A 24,500-nucleotide genomic window follows, 5' to 3' on the forward strand; every position below is an offset into this window, starting at 1 on the left:
TAAGATTTATTCATCACGTAAACTTCACACTTTCCAGATGCGCAGGAAAACTTTTTCTGTATTTTTTAAACTTCAAAAACTAATTTGCGGGAATGAGTTTGAAGATTTATTTACTCACTTATTTATGCTTGCAGCTGATGTGTTGCAGCCAGTAACAGAGCAAGACATACCAGAGCAGCTTGTTGAAAGGTTACAAGAGGAAAAGTAAGCAAAGTGTGAATTCTTATTGTTTTTCTGGATAGATGACATAATTTTTTGAATGTATTGTGTGTGTGTGTGTTTATGAGTTGTATTTCAAATGCAAAAAAATTATCTGTTATAAAGATGAAATTATAGAAACCAAATGGCATAAATATCTTAATTACATACATCCCTGTGTTCTTTCCCACCCTAAACATTTTCAAAACTGTATTTGTGCTGGTGTTGACTTTGCATGTGTAGTGCAAATTGTATCATTTTAATTCTGATAAATAATTTCATACTTTCAATCTTGTATAATTTTCTTTCAACTTATAATATCTTATTCCACTCCAATGCAAAAGGATGCAGGTAGAATTTTTGAGTTGTCACGCTTTGCTGTTCGTTCGGTCATGGGCAGATTTTTGAGGTGGGATTATATTTCTTTTGAAATTGGGTCCGTAGGATAAATAGGTTTGGAAATTTCGGATCCACAGCTATCTCCATTGCCTTTTTATCAGTAAAGCCCTTGAATTTGAAACATAAATTTGGTCAGTAAATTTTTTGTTTGTGAATCAATGAAAATGCTTTGCGACTCATTCATTTCTATTTGCAACCACTTTTTAATGCAATATGCTAGTAGACAACTAATTATTGATGATCAACATTTTTGTTATTTATATACATTTTTTCCCCCATTTTGAAATAAAACAGACGGCAAGAGAATTTAAGGCGAAAGGAACGTAATGAAGCTCACTTGTATATGAATGTTCAGGTTGTCACTTCAGATACATTTTGCGGTCATCAAGGAACAGACTTGTATGATCCCGAGAAGGTTTTATACAGGTAAGCGTTTTTATGGTTTTAGTCATATACAATAAAACCTTAATGGTCATCTCTATTTTACAAAAATATGCATTTCGGACCCCCTTATTAACGGCCACCTATTTTCTGCAGAAGAATTTTTTTTTGTCCTGACAGTGTTTGCGAAAGAGAGGTTTTACTACACTTATGGTTTATGTGTAATGCAATTCGTTTTCATATGTAAAAAATAGTTGTATACATAGAAAAAAAATCTAACTGAATAATTAGAGGCATACATAAAAAGGCTGATGGAAAAAAGAAAAGGTGAGATTATTGGTATGTAGCTAGAATACATCCGGCCACGAGCTTTGCAATAATTAATGGGGTAAATGAAAATAATTGTAAATAAATCCTTCATACTGAATTACAGTAAAATCCAGTAGTCCATAGCTGCCAATGCTTCTGATTTACCAGAAAGCCTTCCAATTTTTTTATCCTCAATAAATTCTTCTGGTCGAAAACTAGATCCGTCCACTTTTTTGTCTGTTTATAGAGAAATCCCCAATTTGTTGCTTTGCTTGAATGGAAACTCCCTAAAGAAAATACTTGTTTAGTCCTTGTAATCCTGGGCTGAACATGCTTTGTCAGGAAAATTGAAATTTCAAGTACAGGAAATCTGCAATTGTCACCAAATACGATGCCGAAAGTCAGCAGTTATTGCTGAAGAATCGCTACTGGAAGTCACAGTGGACTAAAATGAATTTTATGAGAAAAATATGTGAAATATGGTATTCATATTTATAGACATTATATAGTCATAATTTTCTTTTATAAGTTGGCAAAATGGTTTTAATCCTTTATTTAGGTAGGCTTGAAAATACAGGAAAAACAGGACATTTTATAACAAGGACAGTGAAAAAATATTGGAATGTCTACAGAAAATGGGCCATATGGTCATCCCATGCAATCCCTAAAAGTCCCCAATTTTTCCTTTTATTTGTATGACATGCTTTCTTCAGTGCCAAATATTTCATAATGTGATAAACTACAGATCTTTCGATTCTGAGAATTGGCACCTATTGTATTCCAATAACATACTTTGGCTGTAATGTCAATAAAACAGTGTTTTTCTAAGAGCAGGTTTTTTTGTACCATGTGCAGCATGAGAATTTGCTTAAAACAAACATGAGTTTTAAGTTTTTAACCAATCCTCGCACTGCACACAGCGCAAAAAATGCTGGTCTTGGGAAAGCACTACTTAAGGGCTGGTGCTGGTTAATGCCAATGAAAAATAATGTTGATAAACTGTTTCTTTTTTCCAAAAAATTTCATACAAAATTTATTCTATTTCAGAACATTCAAAGTCAAGAAATCGCTGTCCATACAACAACTTACAGAATTGATAGCTGAACAAATGGTAAATTTTTTTTATGTCGAATGCAATGTTTTGATATGCAGACATCTGTCAAGGTACTAAAATGTTGTCCCAAAAGTGTTTGTATCACATGCTCCAGCTGCTATTGTCTTCTCATCATACTAAAAATTTTTTCATTACACTGGGAAGTTGAAAGTTTGATTTCTGATTTGGCTTGTGTCTGTGTGTATTTTGAATATTTTTATTGTATCCACACAATACAGCCAAGAAAAAGTTGAAGTTTTGGCATTTGATAATTAAAAAATAATAATGAATACTGTGAATCAACACAGTTTAACGTTTTCATGAAGTTTCAAATCCATAAATTAGTCTGAAAGATGAGGATTGCAATGGATGATATGGGTGCAGTAGATTGTGTTAAAGGTGGGAAGTGACTACTTTTGCATGATTATAACTACTTTACCACACACCAACTATGGGCATATCGCCATACAACAATTCACTACCGATAGAGTTGGGGCATGAAGGTGCCATCTACTGGCAGTTGCCTAGGGCTCGGTAGGTAAAAAACTTGTTATCTATGTTCTTTCCTCGTATCGAATCTGCAGACCTTTTACATTTACCTCCATGGTGAAAGAAGAGCATCTTACCATTGCACCACTCAGGTGCTGCACGATTGTAAAGTGGGAAAAGGATAGACCACATCCCAGATTGCATTATAACATCTGCACTTTTTGTCAAAAATTCTTAAAAGTTATTTTTCAGATAGTGAGGAAAGAAATATATTGAAAGCTATAACTATTTCAGTTGCAAGTATAATACTTTTTTTTTTAGAAATATCCTCCACGAATGATCAGACTTTGGCCAATTGTATACAGAACGAACCAAACATGTCGTCCAATCGTTTTGGATCCAGACGCTGATTATGCTCGTAATGTAAGTACTACATATGTAACTATTGTTAATTATGTATTAATTATTAATATGTGTAAATTTCAGGGAATTAGCTGTTTTCTTTTTAATTCATAAGTGACATTACATGATACTACTCGTTTGATTATTTTCAGATTTTAGATGTTTCTGAAAGCATCAACCCTTGGACGATATTTGTTGAAACAGCTGATCCTGACTCTGGGGCTGAAAGCCTGCCAGAGTTTGATAAAGAATGTTAGTATTGCTTCACGGATCAAGATCATTCATTTAATATTTGTAATTTTAATGCATCATAATTTTCTAATTGAATTTTTTTGCTATTTTGTGAAATTTGGACTTTTTTCTCATCTGCCTAAAAATATTTCTAAATCTACATGTTATGAAGCATTCTTGTATCAATTTATTTTCTTGACAATCATGTTTACATGTATGGTTTATTTTACACATATTTATAAACACAAAGTTGCAGTTTAGTCATTGAACATTTTTCTCCGGGAAAAATATTTTTGTACTGCGATACCTCAGCTAATAAAGTTAATTCTGGAATCACACTTGTTAGCTGAAATATGATTTGCCATAAGTTTCTATGGGAAACCATTCAATTGTTCTAGTAACTGTGTCCAAAAATGTAACAATAAATAAAAAAATCTGACTCGAGGCCTATTCACAATTGGATGAAAGCGAATTTACAGGAAGATGAGGATAGATAGAACTGCTCACAACCCTGGACTGATTCAAAGTAACTTACTTCAGTTAGAAACTTGGGATATGGTTTTATTTAATCTACTGATATAGTCATGTTCATTGCCATCCTACGTGATGTGGTCAGCTCTCTCATGCATGTAGATTAAAAATATTAGCTCCTAGAATTTCCAGACTTTTCAGTTATGATGCTGTCTTTCCATGTACGTTAAAAATATTCAATTCTAGGTTTTTTTTTTTGTTCAATGCATTATCCTCTTAATCTTTCATTTTACATGAAATGGCTCAGAAGCTTTCTGAAATAGAAAAAATCATATCTTATATGATTATGTAGAAGGAAGTAACTTTCTTCTGGAAGTTATGCAACTTAAGGTGGTTAACTTAATCAGGCTCAAGTTACAGTATTTCTGAAGATAAGGAATAGAAATTCAGCTCACAATATGGCTGTGTTATGGTAGCATGTACATCCATATCCACTGAAACATTTGTTGTGAAAAACTGAGAAAAAATCTTTAGCCGAAAAATTTGTAACCTGAACTGTCTTTGTATTTTTTTTAATGGTAGTCAAAATGTGTGAATTTTTTGATTCTTTAGTGCATAGCATTTCATGTATTCATTTAACATGAGGTACCATCATTTTTTATGTTAAACATTTAGCGGTGGTTTTTTGGTTTTTTTTTGGGTGTGAAGATAAATGCTAAAACTATAGTCTAGGTACTGTTTTTTTCCTAGCTAATACTTTTGGTTCTTTTCCAGCTGATGTTCTGCTCTTTTTCAAGCAATACGACCCTAAGTACAAGAGGATGCACTACTGTGGGCATATGTATATGGGTATCAATGCAAAAGCAAGTGAGTGATATGAGATTCTATCTACTTTTATTTATATCAAGACAGAAATGAGACTATATATTGATATTGACATTGTATGTTCATAAACTTCTTATGTGTGGGATAATTTTTTTTCTTCCTTATTTCAGAGGACTTGATTCCTATATTGAATGAAAGGGCCGGGTTCCCTGAAGAAACGGAGCTGCTGTTGTACGAGGTATGTACTGTGCTATAGATCAGCGAGTCTATAGTCTACGTCTGCGAGGTATGCTATAGATCAGTTTCCCAAAGTGGGCAATGAAATGATCCAGAGGAGGGGGGGGGTGAGGTGATAGTAACTACGGGTATAACGTAGGATACAATGGGTTCACTTGAACTGGTGGGCGATGAAAGAAAAACATTTCTGAAGAAAGGGGACGATGGAACAAAAAGTTTGGGAAACTGTTTTAAATATGCTTGCTCATTGCAGATTTTCAATGGAAAACAATGATGTCCCTTATTGTAATCTCTAACTTTCAATAATCTCATTATGTGGAGTGTCTTTTTTTTAAAGTGGTCATGGTTAATGTATGTATATCTCAATGTTAAGGAGGTCAAGCCTAACATGGTGGAAAAGATCAAGGACTTAGATCTACCACTGGAAAAAGTCCTGGAAGAGTTGATGGATGGGGACATTATCGTCTTCCAGAGAGCAGACCTCAACTTTGCTGAATTTGAGCTCCCGACTGTTGAAGAATATTTCACGTAAGTTGACTATAACTTCTATGAGTTATCCTTCTGGTTTTTAAAAATTTACCAAATTTTTATGAGAATTACTACTTTTATTCTCAAATAAGTTGAAAGTTTCATGTTTCTTTAAAAAGAATGTCTTGTTAGTATAATAATGGCTGTGTTTAGGCATGTGATATACACTGTTGCATATCACTGTAGATTTCTAAAAAATTCTATTGGGTTGCATTGGGCATTACCAGCTATGAGTGATGCCGCTCCATTCTACTTTTCCTTGTTTCTAAGTTGAAGAATCGGGGTCCTGCAGTGCGATTGGTGAATTAAATTTTCACGTCTTTTTGAGAAATTATGGATATTTGGTACACCAAATACCCAAAATTTCTCATATTACTGAGCTTTTTTTTTTTTTAATGTGAACACACATTTTTTCCTTCCAGAGATCTTTTCTTCAGAGCCGAGGTGACCTTCTGTGATAAAACCATTCCTACCGACCCTGGCTTCACCATGGAATTGTCATTGAAAATGACATACGAGCAGGTTAGTTCTTGTAAATCATTTTTTTATTTCCATTGCAGTTTATAAGGTTTCATTTTATAGGTTACTAGCTACAGAGTTGCCAACTACTATGGCTATTTTAGTCTGTGCATGGAAGGCAATCTGTAAAGACATGTCTAAACCCGCTGCTCTACTTGGTGCCCAAATAAGCAAAAACCTTATTTCCCGTTGAAATCGTCCCCTCGCTGTGGTCTAAAAACAGGTTTTTGAGTGATTCAGCATGGCGGGTCAGGACGTGACTTCATTTGCATAGTGCATGGTCGAGCTCGCGGAACTTGTGTCAGTAAGAATGTTTTGTTGTAGGTGCTGTAGGAGCTCTGATACGAAGAAAATGGGGAAGGGGGTCTAGGGTTGCTAGACATCCATACAGACGTCCCACAAAAGCGCGGTAGCTCGGTCGATATGATACTCACCTAAAGTACCAAAGGATGTTTAGAGGTGTCGAGAGTTCGATACCCGGTTCGTCCTTGCCAGAAAACTTTCCTGACACAGGGGTACAACAAAAAACGGTGACCATAGCAAAAAATTGCTAATGCAACGCAGGGAGTCTCCCCCCCCCCCCCCATCGAGGGGTTAGTGCACCAACCTCTCAATGAGTATTAAAAAAAACAAGCATGCCGTTCGGAATCGACAAACTGTAGGTCCCAGTCTTAATTAGCCACCATGTGCAGAAAATGACCGTGGTGCAACAAAAATGATCAAATGATCAGACAGCCCACAAGGGCATATGCACCTGGGGATTGCATTGAATATTCATGAATTATTAAGGGGCTCTGCGACCTCGGAACGTTTTGGGAGGTGGGGGACCTGAGCCTTCTAGGTTCCAGTGCCAATAAGATGCTGTATTTAATGAACTTTCAATTAAAATTTTAAAAAAGTTGTTTTTGAGTGATTATTTTTTATTGTACTATAGTTATGTTGTCCTGGGTATAACCCCCCCCCCCCCATGACAAAGCTGAACACTCATTATTATTACTGACGAGCTTTAAGCCAATTTTGACAAGTCTAGCTATAATACTCAGTGCTGCCCGAGCTTTTTTCAATTACTGGGAGGATTGAAAAAGTGACAAACCGTTGTAAAGGTATATGCATGTCTGAGAACGTGCTACTAAGGAACCACGGTAGCTAAAGTAAACATTCTGAAAGTTATTGTTGAGGCCCAGGAACCATTGTTGCCTGACAGTTTTTCACCCATTTACGGCCTTTGCCTTGCTCTGAGAAAGTTTTAAATTAGTCTATCATTCACACAATCCCCAGGCCCTGTTTGATGTATATGTAAAATTTGGGGACGATCGATTTGAAATTGTAAATTTGTATAGAGAATATGCACACACATGCACACAGAAAATCAATTTTATTTATAGATTTTAAAGATTTTGGAGGTCTGCCACTGTCATAAAAATCAAAGCACAATTACAACTGAGACAGATGTACAGCTTTTTTTCTCTCATCCCAATGTATCCAGGAAACACATATTTTCTGAATATTTCACCAAGGCGAACTTTGTCAGTCACAGTGGAGACTTGATGAATTTTTTTAAAGTTCACCTCGGCATAATATCCAGAAAATGTGTTTCTATAATCACAACTGAGACAGGCGTGTGTGACCATTGATTGATTTTTTTTTTTTGTGCCAAATGAAAGTGAAAGCTATCACACATCACAGATGACATCATAACAATCTTGAGGGCAGCGAGGACTGGAATAGTTTAATATTTTTAAAAGGATTTAAAAGTGAAACATCCAATTTTTTAAGACGGATAACATCTGCATAGTACAAAACTATCAAAAGCCAAACAGTGGAAGATTTTTTTAAATGCATATTAGTGAAATGTCCTGCTTTCCAATTTGGCAAATATTGCTTATAAAACATTTTTGATGTGAATATTTTGGTTTTTTAAATAATAAAATTGCTTGAATTCTCTTTTTTTCTTTGTGTTTCAGATTGCTAATGCAGTTGCTCAGAGGCTAAACTGTGATCCTGACCACCTTCAGTTTTTCAAGGCTCAAAAGTTAGTTTTTTTTGTTTAATTTTGAAATTTCATGGATCTTATAGAAAATAATTATTTTCAGAAAAATGCTTATTGAACTTGAAATTTTATTTCATTTTCAAAGCTATCGAGATGGACCAGGCAGCGCTATCAGGTGTACGTTCGATGGCACGCTCAGAGACATGTTGCAGATAGTGAAAACCAGGCAGCCAAAGAAAGTGTATTACCAACTTGTAAGTAAAACATTAGTTATGCGTAATTAGTTTATAATGCTGAATAAATAATGGATTGTGTTATATACAATAGGGCTCTGAGGCAGAGCTGTGAGAAATTGCTTCAGCAGAAAGGCCGCTGTAGTGAGTCATATACCCGGAACTTCGTAAAAGGGCGCATAAAAATTTGGTTTTCGCGTCCCATGGGTTCTTTCCTAGTTCTAAGAAGAAGGAAAAAGTACAGGGAAAGAACCTCCCCAACTTTTTCCTACCCCCCTTCTACCGTCTATCATGATCGTACGACCCTGTAGTTTTACTACCTACTTTGTACAAATGAAGTCTTGTGCTGTATTAATATAACCTGCGGTGTTGTTACGTTTGTGCCCCTGAATGATGAGCTGTATACTAAGTTTTCCAATTTCTGAGAGTTTTTACCCTTGCGGGTTGCATATCGGAAATCATTTCACCAGGAAATCGTTTCGTAATGATTTATATGAATAGGAAATCAAAAGATAAGTGTCAGAATCATTTGCTTTAAATTTAATCGGAGGATATTATCGAAAGAGCCAAGGTTTTGCAAAATGAAAAATTAAGGTGAAGAGAATTTATAGATTGAATTAAATTTTCATGTGTTAAATCTTGGTTTTGATGAGGTTCGTTGCAAACTTTCTCTACTAGTACATAATGAAAGTAAAAGAACATAGTTATAAGCTGGTAAATTAATCTTTTTTTTAATGAACCTTTGAATTGAACATGTTTTTAGAAGTGAAGTATTTGATTCACAGGGGTATCAGAAAATGGTGGGGGCATAAAATTTTTTTTTCGAGAGGGACTCACTTTCACTCAAAAAGGACCCAGATTCTGCCAATAATCTGGGTCCCTGGACGCAGGTAAATTAGAGTACAGCTATATCTCTACTTCAGCAAAATAAATTTTTCATTTATATTCGTCTGAAATAGGGTCTGTGTTTTGCACAATTAAAATTTCATAGAACATTGCATATATGATGAAATCCTTCACACTCGTTAGATATTACAATTTTTTTTCAAAATATTTATGAGACAAGACTAATTAATCATATTTACATACTGTAGCTCCTCATTGAAATATACATGTAAGTAATTTGCAACTTTCATCAAAAACCCCGGTTGGAAATTTAATTTATTTTAGAAGCTAGATAAAGTGCCATCTGTTTTCTTTGTTACATTTTACCATATTCCCCCTGATTAGCTAGCATGCCAGGAAACAGTGAGGGAGACCAGCATGCTGTGAGTACCTGTATTTCCCAGCTTGCTGGGAAATTGGAGTCACATATATTCTGGAAAATTCTCAAATATTTTTATTCTAAAAATCTACTGAATTTGCTTAAATGCATATTGGGATCCTTATCAAATATTGCTTTTCCCGGCATGCCAGGAATGGACGACATTCAGAAAGTTGATGTCCCTTGAGTTTCGCAGCATGCTAGCTAATGTCAGGGAATACAATATGTAACAAAAGGATCGTTGCATATATAATTCGTTTTGCTGTTCATTAGTTTCTGAATTTTTTAAAAAAGACCACTTCAGAAATCAACTTCAAAGAAATATATATTGCATATACACTAATCAAGTCACATCAGTCTGATCACCAGCTAATATTTAAGATAATGGTTTTGTACGATCTTAGCATCAGGCTAGTTGGTCTGTAAAACGCACAATAAGATGCTGGAAGAACGTTACTAGTATCTGGAGGTAAGCAGGTGCAGTAATAGTGGCTGAAATTGTATTTAAAAAAAAACATGAGATTAAGTTGGTCCCAAATAGGCTTAATCAGATCTGGATATTGGCGATGAGAGGAAACATAAGTATTTGGCAGTCTTGGTTTTCTAATTGGCTATTATTAGTGTATTGTCATTCAAACTTAGAGATTATCTGCTAAAATATTTAGTTTTCCCCCATCATTTATTTCCCAGCTGAACATCAAAGTGAACGAGATAGAAAACAAGAAACAGTTCAAGTGCATTTGGGTGAATTCCAAGTTAAGGGAGGAGGTGAGTTTTCAGTTCATCATTGTATTAACGCATGTATATTTTTAGATGTATTCTTGCGTTTTTTAGCTTTATTTTCCCTTCCCATACATTTTATTTGCATTGTGTAATATTCAATAAATACGGTATACTTCATACCTGTATGATTTAATATCAGTGATTGTTTACTATTGAATTTTGAATTTTTAACAAAAATAATCTTTGTGAAATATATTTTCTAAATTCCAGAAGGAGTTGATTTTGTACCCACCAAAGAATGGAGTCGTTTCTGACTTGTTAGATGAAGCAAAGAAGCAGGTAGAATTATCAGAGAACACATCCGGCAGGCTCAGGTAATGCGCACTTCATATACAGATTTATCGTAATTTTTGGTAAAAAGTTTTTACGGAAACTTACCAGCTATATATTTATTGTGCTTCATCTTTGCATGTCTCACAAGATTTTTATTTCCAAACTAAAAAAAAATTGTTAACTTACCATTCAAGCAGGCCCGTCATTTGGAGGGGGGGGTGTCGGGGGACCGTTGCCCCCCCCCCCCCGGCTTTTGAAAATACACTACAAATGGTATATATATACAAATATATATATGCATACCTTGAGTACATATTCTTCGCCCCCCCCCCCCATCCTCTGGAAAAAGTTGAAATGACAGCCCTGCATTCAAGAACTTTTATAATGACAATGTAATGTAATGATAAGATAATTAAACTTTATCCCAAAGTAAAAAATTAATTTAACTTTATTTTAAAAAATTACATTAAAAAAATGCTAAAAATTTGTTAGTCCTTTTTTTTTACTAGATAGAACATTTCAGCCAAACAAACTTTCGAAACATGAGAGTTTGACTTTGCAAATATGTTTGTTTTTTTCCCCATGTAGGCTCCTCGAAGTAGTCAGTTACAAGATATTAACAGTGCAGGCTGAAGAAGCACATCTAGACACATTAGCAAATAACAACACCAAAAGCTACAGGGTGGAAGAGATACCACCAGAGGATTTGGAAATCGACAGTGAGGAGCTCTTGGTACCCGTAGCACATTTCCATAAGGTTGGGAAATAACAAAGAGTATTTTTTTCTTATTTTTATTACGCTTGAGAAATTGGTCAATATGATAGATGTATAACTTAAAAAGGCTGTTCAATCATATGAGATCTTTTGAATGAGAAATGTTTTCTTATACATGTTCATTTAATCAAATGTATCGCTTAAAAATTATGTGTAGTCTATGCTCATTAAAACAACCTCAACCATTTCGTCAAAAACATGAGTTAAATTAGGTGGTTGTTATATCAAAAAGATTATACTATACGAAATGATATTATATACTAAAAGATATTAGAAAATATTTGGAACTTCGATTTTTTTGTACTATTCTGTTCTTACAGAACGATTGCTATAACACATGGTCTTTATAATGAACGTAGACTTTATTAAATTTAATGTAACTGATTTAGAATAAATAATCTGTTTTTGTAGGGAAAAAATTTGTTTTACCTCTCATCACAGGATAAATTTTCTTTTTCCAGGAGGTGTTTTCAACATTTGGTGTCCCGTTTCTTCTTAAAATTAGACAGGTAAATATTCTGAAATTTTTTTTATCTATTCATTACATGATTTCACAAATGGGGGGGGGGGGAAGAATTACTACTTGCTAAATTTCTTAGGATTAAAGAATATTTTTTCCAAAAAGAAAGACATCTATAGCAATCTTTTTTTTTCCAGTTTTACTGGGACTTAGCAACAACCTTTCTTGTTGGGATAAATTTTCAAAATTTTGTGTTGTCAGAGTCTAATTTAGTTATTCGCAGAAGAAAGTGTTTTTTCATTGCTCTTGTGAACTTGCTTTTTAGCATATTATTGGATTTCAACACCTATATCCTATAATTCTTTCATTCTGTGCATGCTGTTGAATCGTCATAAATGTGCATGGCCCCGCAAAAAAAAAAACAACCCCCCACTGTCATTTTGAACTTTAAAAAGTAAGTAACTCCTATACATTAGGGGGTGCAAAGCCACTGTGGTGCTCGAGTGGTCATAATGACGGACTCGCATCACAAGGACCTGAGTTCGAACCCCCACGCCACCACAGTGATGGCTGGCTGGCTGAAGTTGTTTATCTGTGGTTCCCAACTTTGAGGCGCAAATGCAAACAGATCTCCCCATTGAAATGTCGTGCAACAGAAGTCCTACAATGTACAATTATTCAATCATTACACTTAATTCATAGTTAGGAAAATTGATGGCAGCACATTACACATAGCGAGCATTAGATCGAAACAAAGTTTACGTTAAGTTCACAACACTTACAAGCACCTTCCAACATGTACCAATTCATTAGAAGTTCCGCAGAGGAATGTGTATAAGGTACATGTGTGGTGTAGTTGTAGGGGGGTGCACAGCCTCTGATCTATGGACCAAATACAAATCGCAGGGGGTTCCATCCAGCCCACAGAAGGTGTTCCAGTAGTAAATTATCACTATAAATGCCTAAGCTGATCATATTTCCTTCATAAAAATACTGGAAATCTGTATCCTATATAGGATATCGCCAATTACCTCAAAAAAATGTTAAATACAAGTAAAGTTGCTAACTACAGCCAAAAAAAATTGTCAGTAGGAAGTAAAATTACAAATTACAACCGAAAAGGTGCCAAGGGAAAGTAAAGTTGGTGACATAGAACGAAGCAATAAACCTCTTCGCTAATTGTATACAATACAGATGACCGGATATTATTGATCATTGAATAAATGACAACAATGAAATAATCGGATCATTCTTTATAAAATGAACATTTATTCAGTTAAATATTAAAATTTAGTATAACATATTTGCACAATCGGTTATCATAGTTAGTTCACTTTCTCTCAACACATTATATTACTGAAACGATAATTTAGAACGCTCTCACCCCACTTGTCCAGATGACCGGAAATGCACGCTTTTGTTCACATCATCCGTATCATTAATTCTATGTCAATGAAGCCACAGTCAATTTGAAGAGAGTCCACTCTTTCAGTGGATGGTGATTCAAGTGGTGCCAAAACACACCTTTCCACTATCAGTACATCACTGTTGTTGAGAGATCACCTGGTGCACGTTCCACTCTGGATATTTCGGGTGGTTTCCAGTAGCCAAACGAATCCTGGGGGTCTAAACAAAGATTTAGGAGTTGAAGAAATAAGATTTGTGAAAGATCCCAAGTTGTCATGTTACAATTGGAAAGAAAAGTCACGTTCCTCTGTGAGGAATCGAACCACCAACCTCGCATTTTCCGGGCACGTATTCTACCATTAAACTACAGAGGACAGACATTTTCTTTCCTAAGAGCACTGTGTTCCTTTGGGCTGAACCGACTGCACACTAGACAGCCATCAAACCATAGGCGGAGATAGACTTGGAAGTCTGGGGGGGGGGGGGCCAAGATGATGATGATGTCGATTCAGCTATACAATATGCATTAGATCTGTCGACTTCACCTTTGATGCTGCCCCCCCCCCCCGTATTTCCGCCCATGCACCAAACTCAGCAGCATCTCGTAATGAAATTAGCCTCCAGATGATGACATAGAACGAAATGATGAACCTCTTTGCTAATTGTACAAAATACAGATGACTGGATACCAAGCGAAGATTTTATTTCGTACAATTAGTGAAGAGGTTCATTGTTTCGTTCTATGTCACAATCTGGAGGCTAATTGTGTTAATTTTTTTGTGGAGGCTAATTTTAATTATCTCAATTTGTGATTGCCAAATCTTTCCAAAATTAGCTATAAAAAGATGGAGCTGTCACATAAAACACTGGTCATACGGTCACCTTATATACACAAGTTTCTGGCCCGCAAGTGGCAGAAATAGCCCATATCTGGCCCATGGACTGAAAAGGTTGAGCATCACTGCCGTATAGAATAAATCTGGGATGGTCAACAAATCTTGAATGCAGTATAATGATCTTTAAAAAAACTGGTTTATTTGCTTGTTAACAATAACAATTTTCCTGAATCTCCTTGTACAGGGTGTTTATAATTAAACTGACTCGAGCTCTGAGTGACCTATAGCTCGATGTAACAATTGGAATCACACCAAACTTGGTGTCGCAATGACTACATGGAAAAAAGGATTCTGTGGAAAGTTTTAGTTCCAAAAGTCATGGTATAGGAGAAAATTGGGCACTGTTTTAGTCTACGTTGGTGAGAATGAAGCACAGGTGAGAATTCAAAATGCAAATTCATGGCTGAGTAGACAACACCACCATCAGTAATTGAGGCTCTAAAGACATAAACGTGCAAAGACATTCGACGGAACAGTTAAGTTCAACATGCGTCTTGCATTACTTGGTGAAATTGTTTTATCTCCCACCAGTGCAATGCTGTGGCCACTCTCTGAGAATTTAGAAACTGTTTCAACCTATGGAAACACCCTCTATCGACTAATGATGTGAAAAGTTTGAAGAAACCAGGCTCGCATACAGCTCTGCCGGTCAGTGAATGGGAACTGGTGTCAGAACAGACAGTTACAGATGTTGTGACTACAATTGTCTGTGGCACAAAATGGGGGGAGATTGCATTGATTTTACTAGCAGGGACCGAGAATGTTGTGTCGAGGATGCAAAGTGTGGTTCCACGAGAAAGGCTTTCATATTGAAGGTGGTTGATGTCCTCTCTAAGGTGGTGAATATAATGAATAAAGTGTCGTTTCACTGTGATTTTATCTTTATTATTCATTTATCTGGCCTTTCTAACTCCTTTTCACTCTGCACAGTGCCTCTGTTTCCCATTATGTGATGTTTGGAGCTGCATTTTTTTTCATGGAATCCTTCCCATGTTGCCATTAGTGTCCCTAACAAGTTTGGTGTTAAGGTCTTGTTGCTAAATTGAGCTACGGGTGATTCTGAGATGTCATCCCCTCAGGAATCTTTGTAGAGGTTTTATGGGGGTTCGCATGAGATTGCACGAGGGAAACCTCATTGTTTTAACATTTCGTACTGAATTCTGTGAAGGGGTCTTGGCTTACATTTTAATGGCACTCAGGTGTCTACGGAACGAAACATATCACTAATATAGCTCTGGTAGCAGTGCTGGGTTCCATGGAACCACGCACATCAATGTTTTCAATTATAAATATCCAATAGTTATACATAAATTATTCAGTCTCATTTCTTCCATTTTTTAACTTCTGACTTGCAGAAAGAACCCTTCAGCAATGTGAAGGAGAGGATACAGAAAAAACTAGACGTACCAGAGAAAGAATTTGAGAAGGTAAATTCTGAATTTTATTCGGATGGTTTTTTATTATTTCTTGAATCTATCGTAATTTCCTGTGAAGAGAATTATCCTGCAGAAGAGAAAACGCTCACTGAAATCAATACAATGAAGTCTCAACAATCGAAGGTGAATGGGACTGAGATCACTTCGGGTTTACTGAAAACTCTGACTATCCGAAGAGTATTGGGGAATGGCTTTCTAAATGGTGGGGAGCCCTACTTCTATATATTTTGCCCAATGCAGGGCTCCCACTCATCTTATTTTTTTTTTTACTTTTTGGTAAAATGTCTTACTTTATATATTTTTTTCCTACTTTTCTTTTTTATTAAAATCAACAAAATTTGTATAATTGATTTTAATTGAGGAGGGTTAATCGATATAATTCCAAATAATACAAATGTAGTAGATTTGAATTTAATGATTCTGCCAAAGCAAAAATTGTATCGTTTTTAAAGTAATTGGGGGGGGGGGTGTATGTGAACCATTTCGGGGTTTATTAATTTTTCATTTGCTTAGTTTGAGGGTTCAACAAGTATAGTAGCGATTAAAAACTTCTGCCAGGTTAAAAAAAAAATTGTATTTACTTCATGGTCTTGGACAGTAACGTTCATCGTTCAAAATTATGGTGCACATTTTGTGTATAGGTGATGCAACAGTTTGCACAACAAAGCAGTTAGGTGCATAGACCTAGTCTAGGTTTTGTGACTCGGACATTCAATTGTCTTCTGTATTTCTAGAGCATCCAGAGGCATAAAAAATATTTACAATGCTCAGCAAAGAGCTAGAATTGAAAGTGCTTCATTTGTCAAAAACGACATTGAGCGCTAAATTTTAAAACAAATCCTTTAAAAAAAGGGATGGACTACGCAGTAAAACCATCTGGTCCATCTTGACTTATTTATATCTGACTTTTTGCAATTTACACATTTTGCACTGTGCTTTTAGAAGTGGGTTCAAAAGAGCATTATTTTTAAAAAACTTACATCTTCATAATTTGCTGTGCATTGTCGAAGAGAGTGGACAGACTGGACTGTAAAGACTCCCAAAAAAGAATGTAATATATTATATTATTATTAGGAGAGACAGCCTGTGGTTGCTAATACCTTATTTTATCCAAAAATTGTTTTTGTTGCCAAATCATTTCTGTCATTTGGCTTTGGCTCGAGTCAGTCTTACAGGATACTGAAATAGTGAGTACTATGAAAAAAAAAATTGATTTTTAAATTTTTTTTAGGGATTTTTTTTTTTATTATGCCATGATTATGTTGTCTGGGGGGGGGGGGTTCCTCCCTGTCCTACTCTTTTTAATTTTTGAGTGGGAGCCTACCAACGGCTTAATTTGTTACACAACTGCCAAGTTCTATAGACTGATTTAGAGAGGTTGACATGGGTCATAGGAGCCCTGATATTTTTTATTTCTTTGCACTATAAATTAAATTTACTATAGAGCGGTTTGGTAATCCAACAGTTTAGAGATCAAGAGCTCTTTCCAACTAAAGTTACTCGCATTCCTGAGAAAAATAGAACAAAATGAGACGAAACTCGTGCTTGACAAAGAGAGACTTCAAGTTTTGAGACTACTGTAAATCCATTATATAGTTTGGATTTGTGCTATCTGTTCTTAGAACTCTTCCAAAGGGAAGTGGAAATGGGATGAAATATCGGTAAGGCATGCAGCATTTTACGTGGACCATCTTCCTGGAGTAAGGTTACGATGAAGGAGGAGTGAAAATTTGATTTTTGGACAGAGATTTCTTGTCAGATTTCCGAATAAAAAGAATATTTTTGCATTTCCCTCATCATAACTCCCGTTGAGCATTAAAAAATAATTTTTTTTCCCAAGGATATCCAATGTGTTTTATGCACAGGAAATTACAGTATATTGAACTTTCACTAGCAAATAATATGTTTGAAATTGTGTTTATTACCATATTAATTAATTTTTTCCATCTTGATTTCAGTACAAATTTGCTATCGTCGTAATGGGCAGGCCTAACTACATAGCAGAGGATGGAGAGTACCTTGTTAACCTCACTGACTTTTTGCCTCTGCATCATAACAGTGAGTTAGAAATTATTGAAAATTTTCTCATCGTAGAGCATTGTTTTTAGATTTGCAGTAATATATCTCTTATTAAACATGTGCAAGATTAGGAATTGGCTACATTGTTGTAATCTTTGTTTTGAGTAGAATATAGTATTTTTTGTACATTTAATTTTTTTCTGAACGTTTGTAAATTTTTTTTTGACAGGGAACTATTTCACCAGGCAATAAATATTAGGGGTAATCAGATTAATAGTAGGTTAATTATCGATTGCAGTTAAAAATTTCAGTTTAGTTAGCCAACTCTATTTACAGATCAAATTGATTTGAGCCCTTAGCCCAGTGCTTCCTTACCTTACTCATAGTTCAACCCCGGCTCCCCAGAATAGTCCCGTAGATTTAGAAAAAATATTTAGGTGCCAGCAATATTTCCTAGGAGCCAAGCAAGATTTTCCTTCATGAAACAGTCCTAAATCTTTTTTTTCTGACGTTTCCATCACTTAATTGCCTTCTTATGTTTAAATATTCACTACAATGGAAGCAAAAAAATTTTGTGTCATCCTTAGACTCCAATGTAACAATCAAGTGTAGGAAATTTTAGGCGTCAGTACCGATTTTCTACTCGCCATGGCAACCTGGTGCTTGTCAAAGCCCTGAACTAGTGCTCATCAAGAAGTCTTGTGTACGTACTACACAAATTATGAGACACCTTCATTATCGCATGAAAATCTATTAACAATTTTTTTTGTTCGCTCGTCTTGTCAATCATTCGTAAACCAAAGTTCTACTTTATTTTTTTGCTTCTTCCAAATGAGGCTTAGCTGTGCATTATACATACTCAACCCATGGCCCAAATGTGGATCTTAAGACTATCTGACAAGGCCAAACATAACCCTTTCAAACCCTGCATGCACAAATGTGTGGGTTGCTTTTACTCGCTGTAGTTTTTTTTTTCTGTCATGGAGTTAGGCCTTTGCTTGTAGGATTGTGTACATTTCAAGTGAGAAATATAGTGAATATATGAACTTTGGGGGCTTTCATCAGAGAGCAGCACTTTCAGGGGGGTTTCCGAGATGGCTTCCAGGAGAAAGTGCCTGCGAGAAAAGTGTGATTTGCTGCACAAAATTTAACGATAGAATTCTGGAAAAAATTGTTAGTAAAGATGAATACATCCTGCATCATCTTAGCTTAAAAAATTTGAACAAAATGAATTATTTTTTCACTGAAAAAAAATTGAAAGTTAAAAAATTGGTAATTATGTAAGAATATTATGTTATGAATTTTTTTAAATGTCAAAAATGCAAAAACATCTTGAAAATTCCAAAAAAGAATGCTCAGGGGTCTGAAAGGTATAGTAGCAAACCAATTTAAATACCAGACTTTGATGTATTAACCAGTCATCTAGCTATGATGGCATATGGCAGCGGTTCTCAACCGGTGCTCCGGGCCCAATAAAGTAAATCAATAAATTTGACAAACAAACAAAAAAGTGTCCCAAATGGTACCGTCATATAAATAATATACTAAAAAAGGGCTCGAGTTAAACAGGGCTCTGCCATAGAAATTATACACTGAAAAGGGCTAGTCAGAAAAGGTTGAGAACCGCTGGCATATGGCCATACATAACAGTGGTGCCTACGACGCCATATGCCCTCATGCCAATTTTCTGTCTTTTTCGCATGGATATGACAAAATAATTCGTAATACAGCTGCTGCCACCTGCACAGGCGTCCTTCTACTTTATTATTTCGCCACTAGATAGAGTTGAACAATTTAAAGGTGTGGGATTATTACTACTATAGTGAAACCGTCTAAGAGGAACACTGTATGAGATGGAAATCTGTCTTAAACGGATCAAAATATAGTCTGTTCGATGATTAGTGCTTTTATCTGCACCTTTATGAAAGGGAACTCTATGTAATACAGAATATTATTTCAGTTTTTAATCTATTGATGTTCCCTTTCGTACAGGTTTCACTGTATTATCTTGGCCATGCTTTGCAAGGCGGCATCTCCAAGCGTTTTGTTTTGGGTTTCAGATTCTCTTTGGGGAAAAATGGCGGCTCCTTCTTGCTGAGGACTGACGTTACAGAAGAATGCAAAATATTCTGCTTTGGGGGACTACTGGTAGCACATGGAAATATTAATTGGCCAGATGATTGGTTAATGAAAACATGAATATTCAAACTGGTGACAAATCGATAATCCAGGTTCTCTGTGATGTAAAATGTAATTGGAGGGGGAGAAACAATTCAGTCGAAAAATTCACCTAATCAGGGCCACTTCGACAAGTTCCTGGGGTTCTAGGAATGAATATGTTTGGGGACACTTGATCATCTTTCTGTAGAAACTGGCCTTGGCGATACAAGAATTAGGGTAAAATTCAATGATGAAAATCACAAAAATGTAATTAGAAATTCAGTTTTGGAGGCCTTTTTTGTTCAAGGCCCATGCTTCCATCGAGGCCACTGATCCTTTTAATGTCATTTGAAATTTTCATTATTGCCCGCAGATAGTTGAGAAATGAATTCAAATGGCCCAAAAGGTTGATCACCGTTGCTGTACATGAATATGATTAATACTTATTAGTTACTTTGGAAAGATCAATGTTTTCGTCCTTATTCATCTACATAATGTATTGCTTTATTTTTCAGCTGGAGGAGTTCAATCTTCCACACAACCAAGGCCATGGCTAGGCTTAGAGCATATTAACAAAGCCCCGAAACGATCGAGATATAGTTATTTGGAGAAGCCTATCAAGATTCATAACTAGGTGATTTTTTTTTCTCGAGGAAGCAGGATTTCATCCGGGAGTGAAACAAAATTAAGGTGAACTTTGAATGTCGATTTTTGTAAATTTTGATTGTTTGCTTTGCAATGATTTTAAGTATGAACGTGACTTCACTAGTTATATGGGGTGATTTACTCTATACTTTGGATAAAAACTTCTGGGAGGAGTAGGTGACTCAAAGACAAATCGGAATCACATAGCAATGCAGCATTAGAAATGCATTTGTCAAATGATAGAGGGCATTGTTGGAGCAGCCAATAATACATTTGTGCAGAAAAAGTTTGAGGTTTTCGGTCAATATTTGGGCTGGTGTTGTGGGGGGGGGGGCATTTAATAGGGCTATATGTCTTGCCCAGTCATTTGTTAAATGACAGATACATCAGCCACTGCGCCTTCATATGTGATTCCAGCCTATTTCAACCTAATGTTTGAGCACACCTAAATAACACATTTGGACGGTTGTGGATTGGCCGTGGTGGTGGTCCCATTCAGTGACTGGCACTGTTGCCAGACTCTTCCCTTCCTTGGATTTTTTCCTCTGGATCACTTAGTCTGGTGCATGAGACATCGCTAGACTGTGAGGTGGCTCTTGTTGCACTCATCTCCGTAGCTGCTGTGTCAGTCCGAGAGACTACCGTTATGTTTCAAAACGTCTGTTATTGTGACGAATGTGTTTCCCACCCTGGGTTGCTATGTGATTCCTATTTGTCTTTAAGTCACCCTACTGTACCAAACGTTAGTGCCCGCGATAGGTAATCGCCCTGTGTGTTGAGCATGAGCAACATGTTGCACGCTCTTGAAATATTTCTTATGAATGCAATTTTTACGTGTTTTTTACAGGCTTGTTCCAGCAGCAAATTCATAGCAGCTTCCGTTAAAAGCTAAAAGACTGTGTGTGTGCAAGTGACTCGAGAATTGGAGTTTGAAGGAGAAAAAAAAAAAAAAAAGACTTGTTAAAAAAGAAAAGAGGAAATTGATTTTTCTGCCTTGTTTTTCGCTGCTGCTGCCACCTCCTGGCTTATACATAACATTAAGCATTAACCGTTTCTCTCTCTTTTTTTTAATATTTTGTATTATATTTGTGATCGTTTTTCTTTTTTCTTCTCTCCCTTATCTTTTCCCGCTTCCTCTTTAAATAAATAAAAAAGGTGCTCGTTATATATTTTCCCCCCTTTTTAAAAAAAAATTCGGAGACTCAGTTTGCAATTTGATGTGTATATTCAGGGTGTTTTTTTCCTTTTAATTACAAATATGCGATAAGTTACCATTGTCTTTAGTGGGATTTCTTGTTAATGTGAAATGCTTCAAAAAAAAAAAACGGTACCTGTATGAATCACATCGAATAGTCATATGGTATTATTTTTTTCCTCTATTTTTATTTTGTGTTTGTATGAAAGTGTTGAGTGCAACGTAATACAGTGTAATACTGTCTGGCAGTATTTAAGATAAGCTTCTCTTCCCTAATCGATTATTTCATTATTAGTTTTCAGCCGGTTGTGTAATGTATTATTGATGCAGTTGTGACCAGTGATATAGAGCTGTTGGTTTTGTTTCGGAGGTGTTGCTAATTTTTCTGCTTTGATCGATCGCCAGTGTCTATTCTAATGTTGAATCGTTTTCAAAGACAGACGAAGACTATTAATATTCGTCATCAGCCTGGTTCCAACATTTCTAGTTGCAGAAGTTGTCGATCAGGGAGTGTTAAACTGTAAATTTTATAAAGCTTTTAAATTTTGAATTTGGTAACAATATTACACTCGTGAGATCAGTTATGAATATATCTTCGAGGAGAAAAGTTTCGTTAATTTTTTTTTTTTACTTTGAGACCCAAAATAGAATGTAAATGATAGGGGAGAAGTAACGAGAAAAGGGAAAGTATCATTTGTATATAGTTTTTTCTCTCTCTCTTTCGTGTTCCGAGAGAGTTACTGAGTTACTTTATTTTTATTTTTTTCAGGGTTGCTGTAAGTTATCAGTTATATTGTTTAATTTTTTTTTCTCTTTTCGGCAGTGTTTCTATAAATGTTTTTTTTCCTTCTTTATAGTCATGTATTTGCATTGATTTTTTTTTGTTCTCACATGTTGTGTCCAGGAGGTTCGAGAAATATAACGTGTTCTGGAATAGTACAGTTTTGTGTTTTTCTCTCCCCACTGTTAAATCCTCGCTCACTTTGCTATTATATATATAAATTATATATAATGAAGGAAAAGAAAAAAAAAAAAAACAAGGAGTAGCCCTTCCTTATTCTTCTGTGATGTAATAAAATGTTTGAGACAATGTTGTTTTAATAAAAGCTCATTTTTTATGCAAAAAAAATTCAGAGAATGGATTGATCGGAGCTCCTTTTTTTGTGTCGTTGTTTATGCCGTTTTCATGTTTGTGTGGCTAAGGGGTCTTCAACCTTACAGACACGGCGGCCCAAATTGAAACTTCCCGCAAAGCCTTCGGGCTACCAACTCATTTATTTAGTGACATCCTAATACAGGGGGTCTTCAACTTTCAAGTCGCGAGCACTGCCCTATATTTACCATATCAATTGAATCGTTTATTTCAGAAAGGGCACAAGTCACTTTTTTTTTAAATTTATGTTTTTATAGGAATGGACTCAGTAGGCACATTCAATGTTGAAAAGGCACTTCTTTAACTTGAGGAGTTTCATTGCTATGGAGGTTTGAAAATCACTGTTATTTGAGAAAAGGCACATCTTGTGGGTACTTGCCCTTTCTATAGTAAATTCACTGTACCTGGCATTGACACATCGGTTTGGCAGACCACAGAAAGACGTTTGCAGCATGAGTGAGGAGCTTGATGTGTCAAACTTATGTGTCAGAGTGACTCACTAAATGACAATGCAAAGCGAGTTGCTGCGGCATAAAAAAATTTCCACTTTGGGCTCTCAACAAATTTTTTTTATTCTGCCGTAAAAGACGTTACAAAGAAATGTGTAGATGATCCAGACACATGGTATTTGTGTAGACTACGTGAGGAACCTTCCATTGTGAAACATTCCTGTACAGGAAAGTTTTCATTACTGCCATTTCTCTGGGTCAACTGCTTTTGTGTGTAGGATATGAAGACAAAAAAACTTGACCTTTTTTTTTTTTGCTATCCCCTCGTAATAAAGATAATGAGGTATCTTTTATTTGCCGCTACATAAATAATCATATTCCTCAAACAGTAAAATATATCAATGGCTTTTCAGGTATATTAGGTAAAAATATGTAATAGATCATGTGAAGGAGCAGGGACTCGCCTGTGCAAGACATTTTGGTGCCCTCTGGCATTATAAGCCACGTGAGTAAAATTATCTGGGAGAAACTCGCAAATTTTTTTATATACCATGAGTAATATGGTGAGAGATAACATAGGCAGTTTAGTCATTGGAGCTCTTATATTGGGCTTTATATTCACTTCATAAACTTACACATATTTATTGTGTACTATGCGAGTTGTGTTCCAGCTAGGTGAAATGAATCAAATTACAATGGTTTCTGCAAATTATTCCATCCAATATAGTCAGTTTGAAATTTGCAGAAAAAATTTTCTTCTCATTTATTGATTTGGAAGATGGCAACACTTGAACACATAACAAGCGCAGCACTTACATGAATTCTTTTCGTTCCTTTGAAACCAACCGAGTTTACACTTTTCTTCGAAAAGCCGGGGTTTCTTAGGAATAGGTTTTTGGGCCGCGTGAACCGAACTGGATCATTTCGCGTCGGCAGAAACTTGTTACCAGATCCGGGTGGCTATATAGTACAAAATAAAACACTCGTGTGCATGCTATGGTTTGAAGGGAAGGGAAAGAAAACGACAAAAAAAAAATGAAGGGAAGATCTATGGGATGCGCGGCGCAAGACTCATTTGACTCCTCCAGAAGCAGTCTTAACGCATGGGCCCGGGGGCCTCACAAAAATGAGATCCGATTGAAATTTTCTAGAATTTACAAGGTAGGGCCTCGGAAAAAATCACTTGGCCCATGATGCTCTTAAGACGGCACTGCCCCAATCACGCCCGACGAAAAACGCTGTCGTGAGGCGTATTGCTTTTCTTATTGATGAGTGGACCG

At 35.9% G+C, this 24,500-nt stretch overlaps 1 protein-coding gene across 1 annotated transcript in view; it reads left to right on the forward strand.

The window, feature by feature from the left end:
- The window catches only part of Usp7 (Ubiquitin-specific protease 7), a 54,275-nt gene extending 31,515 nt beyond the window's left edge, over positions 1 to 22,760 (forward strand). The window contains exons 16-34 of the mRNA XM_089248727.1: positions 135 to 204; positions 892 to 1,023; positions 2,335 to 2,398; positions 3,191 to 3,292; positions 3,424 to 3,523; positions 4,748 to 4,840; positions 4,969 to 5,036; positions 5,409 to 5,563; positions 5,986 to 6,085; positions 8,047 to 8,114; positions 8,218 to 8,326; positions 10,260 to 10,337; positions 10,563 to 10,666; positions 11,214 to 11,382; positions 11,862 to 11,909; positions 15,519 to 15,590; positions 17,558 to 17,657; positions 20,294 to 20,468; positions 21,271 to 22,760. Coding sequence (XP_089104853.1) covers positions 135 to 204; positions 892 to 1,023; positions 2,335 to 2,398; positions 3,191 to 3,292; positions 3,424 to 3,523; positions 4,748 to 4,840; positions 4,969 to 5,036; positions 5,409 to 5,563; positions 5,986 to 6,085; positions 8,047 to 8,114; positions 8,218 to 8,326; positions 10,260 to 10,337; positions 10,563 to 10,666; positions 11,214 to 11,382; positions 11,862 to 11,909; positions 15,519 to 15,590; positions 17,558 to 17,657; positions 20,294 to 20,412 — 1,751 coding nt within the window. The 3' untranslated portion in view covers positions 20,413 to 20,468; positions 21,271 to 22,760. The remainder of the gene's footprint in view (positions 1 to 134; positions 205 to 891; positions 1,024 to 2,334; positions 2,399 to 3,190; positions 3,293 to 3,423; positions 3,524 to 4,747; positions 4,841 to 4,968; positions 5,037 to 5,408; positions 5,564 to 5,985; positions 6,086 to 8,046; positions 8,115 to 8,217; positions 8,327 to 10,259; positions 10,338 to 10,562; positions 10,667 to 11,213; positions 11,383 to 11,861; positions 11,910 to 15,518; positions 15,591 to 17,557; positions 17,658 to 20,293; positions 20,469 to 21,270) is intronic.
- The last annotated feature ends 1,740 nt before the right edge of the window (positions 22,761 to 24,500 follow it).

Source organism: Pholcus phalangioides, unplaced genomic scaffold (assembly GCF_987345545.1).
Source record: "Pholcus phalangioides strain wild (caught in Gottingen) unplaced genomic scaffold, Ppha-v1.0 ptg000020l_1, whole genome shotgun sequence".
Lineage (NCBI taxonomy): Eukaryota > Metazoa > Arthropoda > Arachnida > Araneae > Pholcidae > Pholcus > Pholcus phalangioides.